Source organism: Entelurus aequoreus, linkage group LG20 (assembly GCF_033978785.1).
Source record: "Entelurus aequoreus isolate RoL-2023_Sb linkage group LG20, RoL_Eaeq_v1.1, whole genome shotgun sequence".
Taxonomy (NCBI): Eukaryota; Metazoa; Chordata; class Actinopteri; order Syngnathiformes; family Syngnathidae; genus Entelurus; species Entelurus aequoreus.
Window position 1 is genome coordinate 49,595,251 of NC_084750.1, and position 14,661 is coordinate 49,609,911.

At 37.8% G+C, this 14,661-nt stretch overlaps 1 protein-coding gene across 8 annotated transcripts in view; it reads right to left on the reverse strand.

Moving 5' to 3' along the window:
- Positions 1-14,661, reverse strand: part of LOC133636326 (zinc finger protein 568-like) — a 448,159-nt gene that overhangs the window by 21,097 nt on the left and 412,401 nt on the right. For all 8 annotated transcript variants that reach the window (XM_062030226.1, XM_062030232.1, XM_062030233.1 and 5 more), the window contains one exon: positions 8,497-9,192. In XM_062030226.1, the coding sequence (XP_061886210.1) occupies positions 8,497-9,192 (696 nt within the window). The remainder of the gene's footprint in view (positions 1-8,496; positions 9,193-14,661) is intronic.

Consider the following 14,661-nt stretch of genomic DNA (forward strand, 5'->3'; position numbering starts at 1 on the left):
AGGCTAATATTTCCTGTGATAAAATGGCAACCAAGGTAATCAAAAAGGTTAACCAACAAACGAGATTTCTCTACAGAATCTCCTCTCTGGTCAACAAAAGCACCATGAGGATTCTGGCGGGAACTCTCGTTCAACCCTTTTTCCATTACGCATGCACCTCCTGGTACCCTAGCACCTCCAAAACCCTCAAATCTAAACTCCAAACATCTCAGAACAAGCTAGTCAGATTACTTCTAGACCTCTACCCCAGATCCCACCTCACTCCTACCCACTTCTCCAAAGTGGGCTGGCTCAGGGTGGAGGACAGAGTAAAACAACTTGCACTGAGCCTAGTCTATAAAATCCACTACACCTCCCTGATACCGAAGTACATGTCAAACTACTTCCTTAACGTAAATGACCGCCATAACCACAACACCAGGGGGAGCTCCACTAACCACGTTAAACCCCCTCTCTCTCTCTCTCTCTCTATGTCCACTACTTGCTGTCCATATCCTACCCCCCCCCCCCCCCTCCACACCCCTGATTGTAAATAATGTAAATGTGATTATCTTGTGTGATGACTGTATTATGATGATAGTATATATCTGATGGTATATATCTGTATCATGAATCAATTTAAGTGGACCCCGACTTAAACAAGTTGAAAAACTTATTCGGGTGTTACCATTTAGTGGTCAATTGTACGGAATATGTACTTCACTGTGCAACCTCTCCAAGGTTTCTCATAGTCATTCACATTGACGTCCCACTGGGGTGAGTTTTTCCTTGCCCGTATGTGGGCTCTGTACCGAGGATGTCGTTGTGGCTTGTGCAGCCCTTTGAGACACTTGTGATTTAGGGCTATATAAATAAACATTGATTGATTGATTGATATATATGTGTTAGTTTCAGATGTATTTCTAAAATCTGAATCTCCTGATGATTGAGGGAACCCCTCATGAAACAGGCCTGTAGAGATGAAGTGGTCTTGTGATTTTTTCCCCACACATACATATACAGTATATATATATATATATATATATATATATATATATATATATATATATATATATATATATATATATATATATATATATATATATATATATATAAAGTAAATGGCCTGCACTTTGTGCAAAATAGTTTAGTGTTTCCCTTTCATTCATTCACTTTTTTGGTGTGCAAAGCAACTACAAGCTCGTTTGGGGCCTTTATGGTTGTGTGGCCTGCTCAGAAATGTGTTAAAGATGTTATACTCTAGTCTTCAGAAGTTGTATTCGTTTATCTAGTTTTCTTTACACCCTCTAGTCAACTTGCCCCCCTCCCTGTGCCACTGTTGCTCCAATATTTAGCTACATTCTCTTTTGATTTTTCACGCTGCTTTAGTGTGACAACATTGACATCAGGAGGGAGTGCATCCCGAGAAGCCTTGTTATCTACCTCAATGAAGATCCAGACACTTTCTTCAAGGAATATCTGCTAAGTTAATAGTTTGTGTTACACAGCAGCATGAAATAGTCTTACCCATTCTTATTTACATATATTGTGGTCCTTTGAGCTCAACACACTTTTTGAATAAACAATGGGGCTCTTTGAATTTGTATTGTTGTTTGAAATCACTGGTAGGTGCAAGAAAAGACAGAGTCAGAATCTCCTAAGCTGGTAGTGGCAAACGGGTGGAGGCCCTGTGGAGTAAAACAGCTATTTCTGTCCCACAGGTCCATCTTTATAGGGATGTGCTTGCCTAAAGGATCATGTTGCAGCAATTGCATTATGTTCATGGCTGCTTGCTGAACTTATTTACTGGCCAGTTTCAAATATTATATATATATATATATATATATATATATATATATATATATATATATATATATATATATATATATATATATATATATATATATATATATATATATATATATATATATATATATATATGGTTAACTTTCCAATCACTCATGATACAGAAATGATTGATTTGACAAGCAATGGGGACTTAAAAAAAAAAAAAAGGCAAATTCCACAAGGCCACAAAACAATTCATTTTCTGCTAGTGGTGTTCAGCATTATAACTAACACAAGTGTTCTGTTTTTGTGTTGTTGTTCAGGCCTCCGCCACTGAGGATGCAGAAAGGGACATTGCCCTCACAGTCATGGGATATACATTACATCATCCGTGGAGATGGCGATAGGCAGCCAGAGGATGTGGGAGTTGTTATCGTAGGCTTTAAAGTCCTGAGCAACGTGGACACCGTCATCATGGGGGTCATAATGATGTTTGGCCTCATTTATGCCCTTGATCTAAACTTTGCAGACAACATTTGAGTTGTTCCAGAAGATCCTAATGAACCTGGATGGGCACAAGCTGAACACAAAGATACAGCAGCTGGAAATCAAGTTGCTTGCATGAGAGGTGAACACTTGTTGACAAAGTTCATCATGGGATCTTTATTTTGGCTTGTATTGTTTTTGCCTTCATTTTCACCCATTTAAGACAATATGACCTACAACATTTTCAACTTGAGAATTGGACTCCGAATGGACTAAGTTCCAGGGAAGAAGAGGCTGTTTACTGAACTGCTGAAGTACACAATCAACATATGAAATGCAGTCCTGGGGAGTGGACAGAGATGACTTTAGGGTTTAGACTGGATGAACTTTACCTCCCCATTTGATCTCTGAGTGTGACTACCCTCCACACTTCTCTCCTCCGTTTCAGCACTCAACTCAGGAGAAATGGATTGATTTTGGATTTGTATATATATTTTTGGAATAGCTAGTACTGTCTCATGTTTTGTTTTTACTTGCTTACATTCAAAGGCTATTTGCTCCTAACATCCCATTAATATCACATTCCTGGTCTGTGAATGTTAACTTTTTCTTATTTATTTTAGTTTCTTGCCAATTTGATGCATGGGAATTTTGTATTTGCCTTCTTTTCTTTTCTTTACTGAATGCAGCTGAGATAGGCTCCAGCAACCCCAAAAGGGACAAGCGGTAGAAAATGGATGGATGGAACTCTAGTACATTAAGGCTAATGGCTACATTAGCACACTTGCGCAGGACTCAAATGTGTTTTTGCAGTTTCCTGAGTGTTCATTTTACACCACTTTAAACTATTTTGGAGAACCATTTCTTGTAAAGTTTGCCTCGAGTTATTTAAGAAAAGGTAAAACTGTTTCTTGGTGTTTTATAACTAAGACTGAGTTCTCTATGCTTTGTATCAAGTACATTTGACATCTTTGTTAATATAAAACTAAGTTCTTGGTATGTGTTGGTACACAAATCTGACATCTTTATGTAAAATTGACTTATTGATGTTTTGTTTTCACTCAAATGCAACATTTTGGTTTGTGTTTACAAGTAACTTTGACTTCTTGTGGTGTTATATTCAAGATTGTTGAATTAAGGATTATCCTACATTAAAAATACCAACCAGGTTTTGTCTGATGTGTTTTTATGGGATCTAGGGTGATTTTTAGCTTGCTTAATTTACAATCAATTTTGAGTTGGGCACATATAAATACATTTCACTTAGTAACCAAAATAATTTCATTTTAGCTGTATTTGTTAAAAATGAGTCTGAAAATCAATTTAGTTTAGTTATTACAATAATTTCAGTTTGGCTTTATTTGCTAAAAATAAATTGGATTAACACATTTTTGTTGTTTTGTGAGAATGTACTATTTTTGAGTTGGGGCAACATATATTTGTTGGATGGAAATCCTGCCCTCATTTTAATTGAGTTCATCCAATGAGTCATTTTTTTGAGCGTGTGTCGTCATTTTTCTACCTGTTAAGAGAAGTATTTGATGTTAAATATATATATAATCCTCCATATTGGCAGCCATAGTCATTCATTTATTCAGCAGAGCATTAAAACTTCCATCCATCCATCCATTTTCTACCGCTTATTCCCTTCGGGGTCCCGGGGGCGCTGGAGCCTATCTCAGCTACAATCGGGCGGAAGGCGGGGTACACCCTGGACAAGTCGCCACCTCATCGCAGGGCCAACACAGATAGACAGACAACATTCACACTCACATTCACACACTAGGGGCCATTTAGTGTTGCCAATCAACCTATCCCCAGGTGCATGTCTTTGGAGGTGGGAGGGGCCTATCCCCAGGTGCATGTCTTTGGAAGTGGGAGGAAGCCGGAGTACCCGGGGGGAACCCACACAGTCACGGGGAGGACATGCAAACTCCACACAGAAAGGTCCCGAGCCCGGGATTGAACCCAAGACTACTCAGACCTTCGTTTTGTGAGGCAGATGTACTAACCCCTCTGCCACCGTGATGCCCGCATTAAAACTTGGATCTGACAAAAAGTAAACACAAATGCTGTCTTCCTCGCTGATAAAACATGATAGCAACATGCATCTGCTAGCTCATGATCGCCCCCACTTCTCAGTGTGGCGAGTTGGATTACTACAAGAGGTGCTTAAAGCTGTATTTTTAGTCTTATTATCAAGGAATAATGAGGTCACACTTATATTAAAACATTAATGCTAAGGTTTCGTCCAGTAGTGGACCGATAACATCTGATGATGATGACGATGAAGATGTATCTGTACAAGTGAACAATTGGATCCACAAGGGACAACAACCCTTTCCACAGACTACACACACATCAGAAACATAAATGTTAGAAGCCTACAACAATATATGTGAAGAAGACTTTAGTATTAAAAGTGAAGATGTGAGGTGAAATAAGTAGAAATGCAGCAATAAAAACAAGCAACTCCACTCACGATGGCTCTAAAGTTCAGTGATGTGTTGCTAACTTCAGCATTTTTCTTCTTTGTTGATGTTTTGCAGTAGTTAACATCCATGATGTAACAATGCTGCTAATCTACCACAGTCCACATTTTGTTAACCATTTTATTCATTCATACTTTTAGTCGGATAATAACATCAATAAAATGCAATGGAAAAAAACAAATGAAAATAATAAGATGTCATCTCTTCAAAGATGAAAAAATAGAATAAAATAGTAACTACATTAATAATATCCAATACATGCACACAACTTAAAAAGTAACTACAGGACAACATATAAGACTAGAAGATGAGAAGCACTACATACAACATCAAATATACATTCTTATTAAAGGCCTACTGAAAGCCACTACTAGCGACCACGCAGTCTGATAGTTTATATATCAATGATGAAATCTTAACATTATAACACATGCCAATACGGCCGGGTTAACTTATAAAGTGACATTTTAAATTTGCCGCTAAACTTCCGGTTCGAAATGCCTCTGAGGATGACGTATGCGCGTGACGTAGACCGGCGAACATGGGTATGCCTTCCACATTGAAGCCAATACGAAAAAGCTCTGTTTTCATTTCATAATTCCACAGTATTCTGGACATCTGTGTTCGTGAATCTGTTGCAATCATGTTCATTGCATTATGGAGAAGGAAGCTGAGCAAGCAAAGAAGAAAATTGTCGGTGCGAAATGGACGTATTTTTCGAACGTAGTCAGCCACAACAGTACACAGCCGGCGCTTCTTTGTTTACATTCCCGAAAGATGCAGTCAAGATGGAAGAACTCGGATAACAGAGACTCTAACCAGGAGGACTTTTGACTTCGATACACAGACGCCTGTAGAGAACTGGGACAACACAGACTCTTACCTGGATTACTTTGATTTGGATGACAAAGACGCAGACGTGCTACTGTGAGTATGCAGCTTTGGCTTCTAAACATTTGATCGCTTGACCGTATGTGCGCAACTTTTTTTTGCGTATGTACGTAACTTTTTTAAAATATATAAGCTTTATGAACCTTGGGTTAGGTGAACGGTCTTTTGGGCTGAGTGATTGTGTGTGTTGATCAGGTGTTTGAATTGTATTGGTGTGTTCAATGGAGCTAGGAGCTAGCAGAGGAGCTAGGAGCTAGCATAACAAACACGCAGGTGTTTTTATGCAGGATTAATTTGTGGCATATTAAATATAAGCCTGGTTGTGTTGTGGCTAGTAGAGTATATATATGTCTTGTGTTTATTTACTGTTGTAGTCATTCCCAGCTGAATATCAGGTCACCCCCGGCTCTCACAGCATCTTCCCTATCTGAATAGCTTCAACTCCCCACTAGTCCTTCACTTGCACTTTACTCATCCACAAATCTTTCATCCTCGCTCAAATTAATGGGGAAATTGTCGCTTTCTCGGTCCGAATCTCTCTCACTTCATGCGGCCATCATTGTAAACAATAGGGAACTTTGCGTATATGTTCAACTGACTACGTCACGCTACTTCCGGTAGGGGCAAGCCTTTTTTTTATCAGATACCAAAAGTTGCAATCTTTATCGTCGTTGTTCTATACTAAATCCTTTCACCAAAAATATGGCAATATCGCAAAATGATCAAGTATGACACATAGAATGGATCTGCTATCCCCGTTTAAATTTAAAAAAATCATTTCGGTAGGCCTTTAAACATGCTGTGTTTTTAAAGGCCTACTGAAATGATTTTTTTAAATTTAAACGGGAATAGCAGATCCATTCTATGTGTCATACTTGATCATTTCGCGATATTGCCATATTTTTGCTGAAAGGATTTAGTAGAGAAAATCGACGATAAAGTTTGCAACTTTTGCTCGCTGATAAAAAAAGCCTTGCCTGTACCGGAAGTAGCGTGACGTCACAGGAGCTAGTATTCCTCACAATTCCCCATTGTTTACAATGGAGCGAGAGAGATTCGGACCGAGAAAGTGACGATTACCCCATTAATTTGAGCGAGGATGAAAGATTCATAGATGAGGAACGTTACAGTGAAGGACTTGAGAGGCAGTGATGGACGTATCTTTTTTCGCTCTGACCGTAACTTAGGTACAAGCTGGCTCATTGGATTCCACACTCTCTCCTTTTTCTATTGTAGATCACAGATTTGTATTTTAAACCACCTGGGATACTATATCCTCTTGAAAATGAGAGTCGAGCACGCGAAATGGACATTCACAGTGACTTTTATCTCCAAGACAATACATCGGTGACACAATTAGCTACTGAGCTAACGTGCTAGTATCGTTCTCAAATGAAGATAGAAACAAAATAAATAAACCCCTGACTGGAAGGATAGACAGAAGACCAACAATAATATTAAACCATGTACATGTAACTACACGGTTAAAAATTCTCAGCCTGGTAAGGCTTAACAATGCTGTTGCTAACGACGCTAAGGCTAATTTAGCAACTTAGCATCCGGAACTCACAGAACTATGTACTCTCTCCTTTTTCTAATGTGTTTCACGGATTTGTATTTTAAACCACCTGGGATACTATATCCTCTTGAAAATGAGAGTCGAGCACGCGAAATGGACATTTAAAGTGACTTTTATCTCCAAGACAATACATCGGTGACACACTTAGCTACTGAGCTAACGTGCTAGCATCGTTCTCAAATGAAGATAGAAACAAAAGAAATAAACCCCTGACTGTAAGGATAGACAGAAGATCAACAATACTATTAAACCATGTACATGTAACTACACGGTTAAAAATTCTCAGCCTGGTAAGGCTTAAAAATGCTGTTGCTAACGACGCTATGGCTAATTTAGCAACTTAGCAGCCGGACCTCACAGAACTATGATAAAACATTAGCGCTCCACCTACGCCAGCCAGCCCTCATCTTCCCATCAACAGCCGTGCTCACCTGCGTTCCAGCGATCAACGGCGCAACGAAGGACTTCATCCGTGGGTTTGGCGGCAAGCATCGGCTAGGCGTCTTCTATCAGGGTAAGTAGTCCTTGTTGTGTTGCTGTAAGTATTGTACTTAGCCGCTAAGACACCGATCGATCCCACCTACAATGTTCTTCTTTGCAGCCTCCATTGTTCATTAAACAAATTGCAAAAGATTCACCAACACAGATGTCCAGAATACTGTGGAATTTTGTCGAAGAAAACAGAGCTTTGTGTATTGGGTCCAATAGGGCCCAAACACTTCTGTGCATTTTATGACGTCACACGCATAAATCATATCCAAAGGAGATTTTCAACCGGAAGTGTGGTGGGAAATTTAAAATGTCACTTTATAAGTTAACCCGGCCATATTGGCATGTGTTGCAATGTTAAGATTTCATCATTGATATATAAACTATCAGACTGCGTGGTCGCTAGTAGTGGCTTTCAGTAGGCCTTTAAACTACATTTAGCACAATCACTGTTTAAGTGTTTTAAAATCCCTGCAGCTTCCATGACTGTTACACACTTGTGTCTACTCAACTGATACTTATACCTGAAACTTTTAACACACACAGTGCAACTAAACGGTTTCTCTCCAGTGTGTGTTCTCATCCATCCATCCATTTTCTACCGCTTATTCCCTTCGGGGTCGCGGGGGGCGCTGGAGCCTATCTCAGCTACAATCGGGCGGAAGGCGGGGTACACCCTGGACAAGTCGCCACCTCATCGCAGGGCCAACACAGATATTCTCATGTGTAATATAATTTCCGTCTTAGTGTTGAATCTTTTAGCACAAGCTGAGCAAGTAAAAGGTTTCTCACCTGTGTGTGTTCTCATGTGTCTGGTCATCTGTTCCTTTCTGGAGAAACTCTTCTTACAAACAGAGCAAGTAAAAGGTTTCTCACCAGTGTGTGTTCTCATGTGCAATATAGATTCCTTCTTAGTGTTGAATCTTTTAGCACAAACAGAGCAAGAAAAAGGTTTCTCTCCAGTGTGTGTTCTCATGTGTCTGGTCATGTGTTCCTTTTGGGAGAAACTCTTCTTACAAACTGAGCAAGTAAAAGGTTTCTCTCCAGTATGTATTCTCAAGTGTCTTGTAAAACGACTCTTGTGTCTAAATGATTTCCCACATTGAGAGCAGTCAAAGTGTTTGTTGTTAGTGTGATGTCTCGTATCACCTTTAGAGTCATTTTGACTCTCCAAAGGTATTTGGATGTGGTCACTGTGATCAGAAGAGTGTGACATCATGTGGTCCATGTCTGACAGTGGAGCAAAGATGCTGTCTGGTTCTGACGTCATATCTTCACAATGCTCTCCATCAGCTTCTGTGATGTGTTGACTTACAAGCTCCGCCCCTCTGTTCTCCTCACTTTGACTGTGATGAAGCTGTAAGGACTGAGCTTCATCTTCATCATGAAGCTGCTCCTCTTTAATGTGGGAGGGGGCCTGTAGCTCCTTCTGTCCCACACTGGTGTGCCACTCCTCTTCATGACTCCCCGCTGACACCCGCTGGACGTCTGCAGAACAAATGAGGTGTTACTGTATTGAAGTTTGCAGTATTCAAACTATTGACATGTGAGCTAGGCCAAATAGACAGTGATGGGCAAGCTACCTGGACAATGTAGTAAGCTAAGCTACAAGTTACTCTCAATTAAATGGAGCTAAGCTATCCTCAGAGAATTGGAGCACGCTACACTACAAGCTACACTCCAAAAGTAGCTTTTATAGCATTTATATATATATATTGGCCCACATGTATAATATCAATGTTTATGTTGTCCATGGAAAGAAGTTAGTAAGAAGCAAAAGAAAAACAACCAACCATGGATGACAAAAGGACTGAAAAATGCTTGTCACAAAAAAAAGACATTATATGGAATATTAATAACACAGACATCTATAGAGGCAGAAAATAAGTATAATAAATATATCTACATGGAAATACAAAAAATGACAATATGAACCAAATAGTTGAACGTTTTAATGATGACTTTGTTAAAAATGTGGAAGAAAGATTTCCAAATGCAGATGATGGATCAGTTGAGGACTTGAGTGAGCTCATAGACAGAAATCCCAATTCCATGTTTCTTAAAGGCCTACTGAAATGAATTGTTTTTATTTAAACGGGAACAGCAGATCCATTCTATGTGTCATACTTGATCATTTTGCGATATTGCCATATTTTTGCTGAAAGGATTTAGTAGAGAAAATCGCCGATAAAGTTCGCAACTTTTGCTCGCTGATAAAAAAAAGCCTTGCCCCTACCGGAAGTAGCGTGACGTCACAAGCGGCAGTGCTTCTCACAATTCCCCATTGTTTACAATGGAGCGAGAGATATTCGGAGCGACAAAGCGAGATTACCCCTTTAATTTGAGCGAGGATGAAATATTCGTGGATGAAGAACATTAGAGTGAAAGACTAGAGAGGCAGTGAAGGACGTATCTTTTTTCGCTCTGACCGTAACTTAGGTACAAGCTGGCTCATTGGATTCCACACTCTCCTTTTTATATTGTGGATCACGGATTTGTATTTTAAACCACCTCGGATACTATATCCTCTTGAAAATGAGAGTCGAGAACGTGAAATGGACATTTACAGTGACTTTTATCTCCACGACAATACAAAGCTCTTTAGCATGAGCTAACGTGATAGCATCGTTCTCAAATGCAGATCGAAACAAAATAAATAAATCCCTGACTGGAAGGATAGACAGAAGATCAACAATACTATTAAACCATGGACATGTAACTACACAGTTAATAGTTCTCAGCCTGACAAAGCTTAACAATGTTTTTGCTAACGACGCTAAGGCTAATTTAGCAAACGGACCTCACAGAGCTATGATAAAAACATTAGCGCTCCACCTATGCCAGCCAGCCCTCATCTGCTCATCAACACCCGTGCTCACCTGCGTTCCAGCGATCTACGGCGCGACGAAGGACTTCATCCGTGGGTTTGGTGGCTAGCATCGGTTAGGTGTCTGCTATCAAAGCAAGTAGTCCTTGTTGTGTTGCTATAGCCGCCGCTAATACACCGATCCCACCTACAACGTTCTTCTTTGCAGTCTCCATTGTTCATTAAACAAATTGCAAAAGATTCACCAACACAGATGTCCAGAATACTGTGGAATTATGAAATGAAAAAAGAGCTTGTTGTATAGGATTCTCCGGGTTCCGAATACTTCCCTTGCCCTCGTGACGTCACACGCATACATCAGCATATTAAAACGTTTTTAACCGGAAGTGTGGCGGGAAATTTAAAATGTCACTTTATAAGTTAACCCGGCCGTATTGGCATGTGTTGCAATGTTAAGATTTCATCATTGATATATAAACTATCAGACTGCGTGGTTGCTAGTAGTGGCTTTCAGTAGGCCTTTAAATACGTGACAAAAGAAGAAATAATCCAAATTGTAAAACATTGTAAATCCAAGACCTCAAGCGACTGTCATGGAATAGATATGGTAACCATAAAAAAGGTTATAGAAGACATTTCAGAACCTCTGACATATATCAGCAACGTATCATTTCAAATTCCCTGACAAAATGAAAATTGCAAAAGTCGTACCAATTTCTAAGAATGGAGACATACACCAGTTTATTAACTACACACCAGTTTCATTACTTCCACCATTCTACAAAATCATGGATAAACTATTCAATAGCTGATTAGATTTATTAATTAACAAAAGCGGGATGCTGGTGGAGAACCAATATGGACTCCCAGCAAATATCTCAACATCTGGTCAACATATGTAATAACAAGTGTATGTAAGATATTGAAATGAATCAAAACAATGCATGTATGTATGCATATATATATATATATATATATATATATATATATATATATATATATATATATATATATATATATATATATATATATATATATAGAGAGAGAGAGAGAGAGAGAGAGAGAGAGAGAGAGAGAGAGAGAGAGAGAGAGAGAGAGATCGTAATAACTTGAAGTAAATAATGAAGATTGAAAACCAATTACAAAAAACTAAATCCAAAACAAAATTACTAAAAGCTTATCTTTTTTATATTTGCATAGTATGAATATACTATTAATGTATTAATGGCATTTTTCAGAGGTTGTCAAGAAGGTCACACATACAATAATGTGTGTGTGTGTGTGTGTGTGTGTGTGTGTGTGTGTGTGTGTGTGTGTGTGTGTGTGTGTGTGTGTGTGTGTGTGTGTGTGTGTGTGTGTGTGTGTGTGTGTGTGTGTGTGTGTGTGTGTGTGTTCTTGAGACATGAAGAAGGAAAATTATCTTCCATATGAGGAGGTGTGAACAAGTGATGACATAAATCATGGTCCCAATAACATTGCATCTAATACTAGAGTATGTGAACATTGCTCCAAAGTCAGGATTTTTTGTTGATTTAATGTGCATAAAAAATGTAACATTGACAGGTGCAAAGGCAGCAATATATGATAAAACAAGACGGCAGCTAAAGAAGGACTTCCCTATTCATCCCCCTCTGGTCAACATATGTAATAACAAGTGTGAGTAAGAAATTGAAATGTGCCTCCTTTGGCTAAAATGTATAAAATAAATATGTATATAGAGACATACTGTATTAACTTGAAGTAAATAATGAAGATTAAAAAACAATTACAAACAAAACATTTAAAACAAAACTTATTAAAATTAACTAAGAGCTTATCTTTTTTATATTTGCATAGTATGTATATATATTAATGTTGTAAATACACATCTTTATATATCTAGAAAGGGTGGTCCTAAAGAGGTAGGCACTGTCACATCTAATAGAGAGCCAAATACTAGAGTCTGTGAACATTGCTCCAAAGTCAAGATGTGTTGTTGATTTAATGTGCATACAAAAGTGAACATTGACAGGTGCAAAGGCAGCAATATATGATAAAACAAGACGGCAGCTAAAGAAGGACTTCCCTATTCATCCCCAAAAAACCTGCCAGGTGAGCAGCTGATTTGACCACTTCTGGTGCTGACGTAAGACAACCTGCGTCCCATATGTTTATTTTAATGAAATAAGTTTATTTCCATCATTTAATCAACCATCAACCATTCTGTGTGAGCAGTTTAACTGTACAGATGATACATATTTAACAATCATACACATTTACACACAAAAAGAAAAGAAAACAAAAAGAATGACGGAAAAAGGAATAGGCTGAAGCCAAAGCTTATATTTGGGGGGATTACCCCCAATACTTCTTAGATGGAAACACAAATAATGACAACATGAAGGAAGTAGTTGAAAGCTTCAATAATTACTTTGTAAATATTGGACCAAAATTGGAAGAAAGGATTCCAGACCCAGTTTCAATTGAGGACTATAATGATACCATAGAGCCAAATCCCAACTCCATGTTCCTCAGTAATGTGACACAGGAGGAAATAGTTATAATCCTGTAATCTAAGACTTGTAATGGAATTGATATGGAAACCATAAAAAAGGTTCTAGAAGAGATCTCAGGACCATTCATGTATATTAGTAACCTATCATCTCAAATACCCGAACACAATGAAAATAGCTAAAGTTGCACCAATTTATAGGACTGGAGACAAACACCAATTTACAAATTATAGACCTGTTTCTCTACTTCCACAGTTTTCTAAAATCATTGAAAAAGTGTCCAATAACAGATGAGAGAGTTTCACAAACAAACATAGAATACTAGAAGAGAACCAATATGGATACACAGCTAATGTTTCAACTTTGATGGCTTTAATTGAAATGACAGAAGAAATGAGCAATGCAATAGATAGTAAAAAATGTGCAGCAGCAGTGTTGTTGGATCTAACTAAAGCATTTGACACAATTAATCACAATATTTTCATCCAAAAACTAGAAGGATCTGGCATCAGAGGGTTGGTCTTAAACTGGATAAGAAGTTATTTAACTAACAGGAAACAATACGTGAAGCTAGGCCAACACACTTCTACAACACTAAATATATCCTGTGGTGTACCTCAGGGATCAATACTAGGACCTACATTATTCAATCTCTATATAAATGACATTTGTAAAGTTACAAAATATTTAAAGTTAGTATTATTTGCAGATGATACAACAGTGTTTTGTTCAGGAGAGAACACACAGAAGATAATACAAATAATAACAGAAGAAATGAACACATTAAAAAGATGCTTTGACAATCTTTGAATCTCAGTAAAAGTAAAATAATGCTATTTGGTAACAGTAGAAGAGAAAGTCAGACACAAATACAAATAGACGGAATAGAAATTTAAAGAGTAAATGAAACCACATGTCTAGGTATAATAATTGATGATAAATTGAACTGGAAATGTCATGTAAAAAATATACAACATAAAGTAGCAAGAAACACGTCAATAATGAATAAAGCAAAACATGTTCTAGACCAAAAATGACTTCATATTCTCTACTGCTCACTAGTGTTACATATCTGACTTATTGTGTAGAAATATGGGAAATAAGTACAAAAGTACACTTCATTCATTAACTGTGTTACAAAAAAGATCAGTTATAATAATACATCATGTTGGATATAGACAACATACAAACACTTTATTTATTCAATCACAAATACTGAAATTCCACCACATAGTGAATTTGCAAACAGCTAAAATGATACACAAAGCAAACTATAACCTGCTAGCCAAGAATGTACAACAATTCTCAACTAAAGAGGAGAAATATAATCTTAGAGAAAAATGTAATTTAAAACATTTGTATGCACGTACAACACTTAAGATCTTCAGTATATCAGTATGTGGAATTAAATGATGGAATGGATGAAGCAAAGCAATCAAACAATGTACTAATATGATCCACTTCAAGAAACTCTTCACACTTAAAGTGTTTACAAAGTACAAAGAAGAAGAACCATGATAAACATTCTCAATTTATTTCATCCATCATTCATTTTCTACATCATCTTACTCATCTCACCATATGAAATATAACTTACTTCACTCATTATTATTGATTTATTTGTATTGTGATTACTTA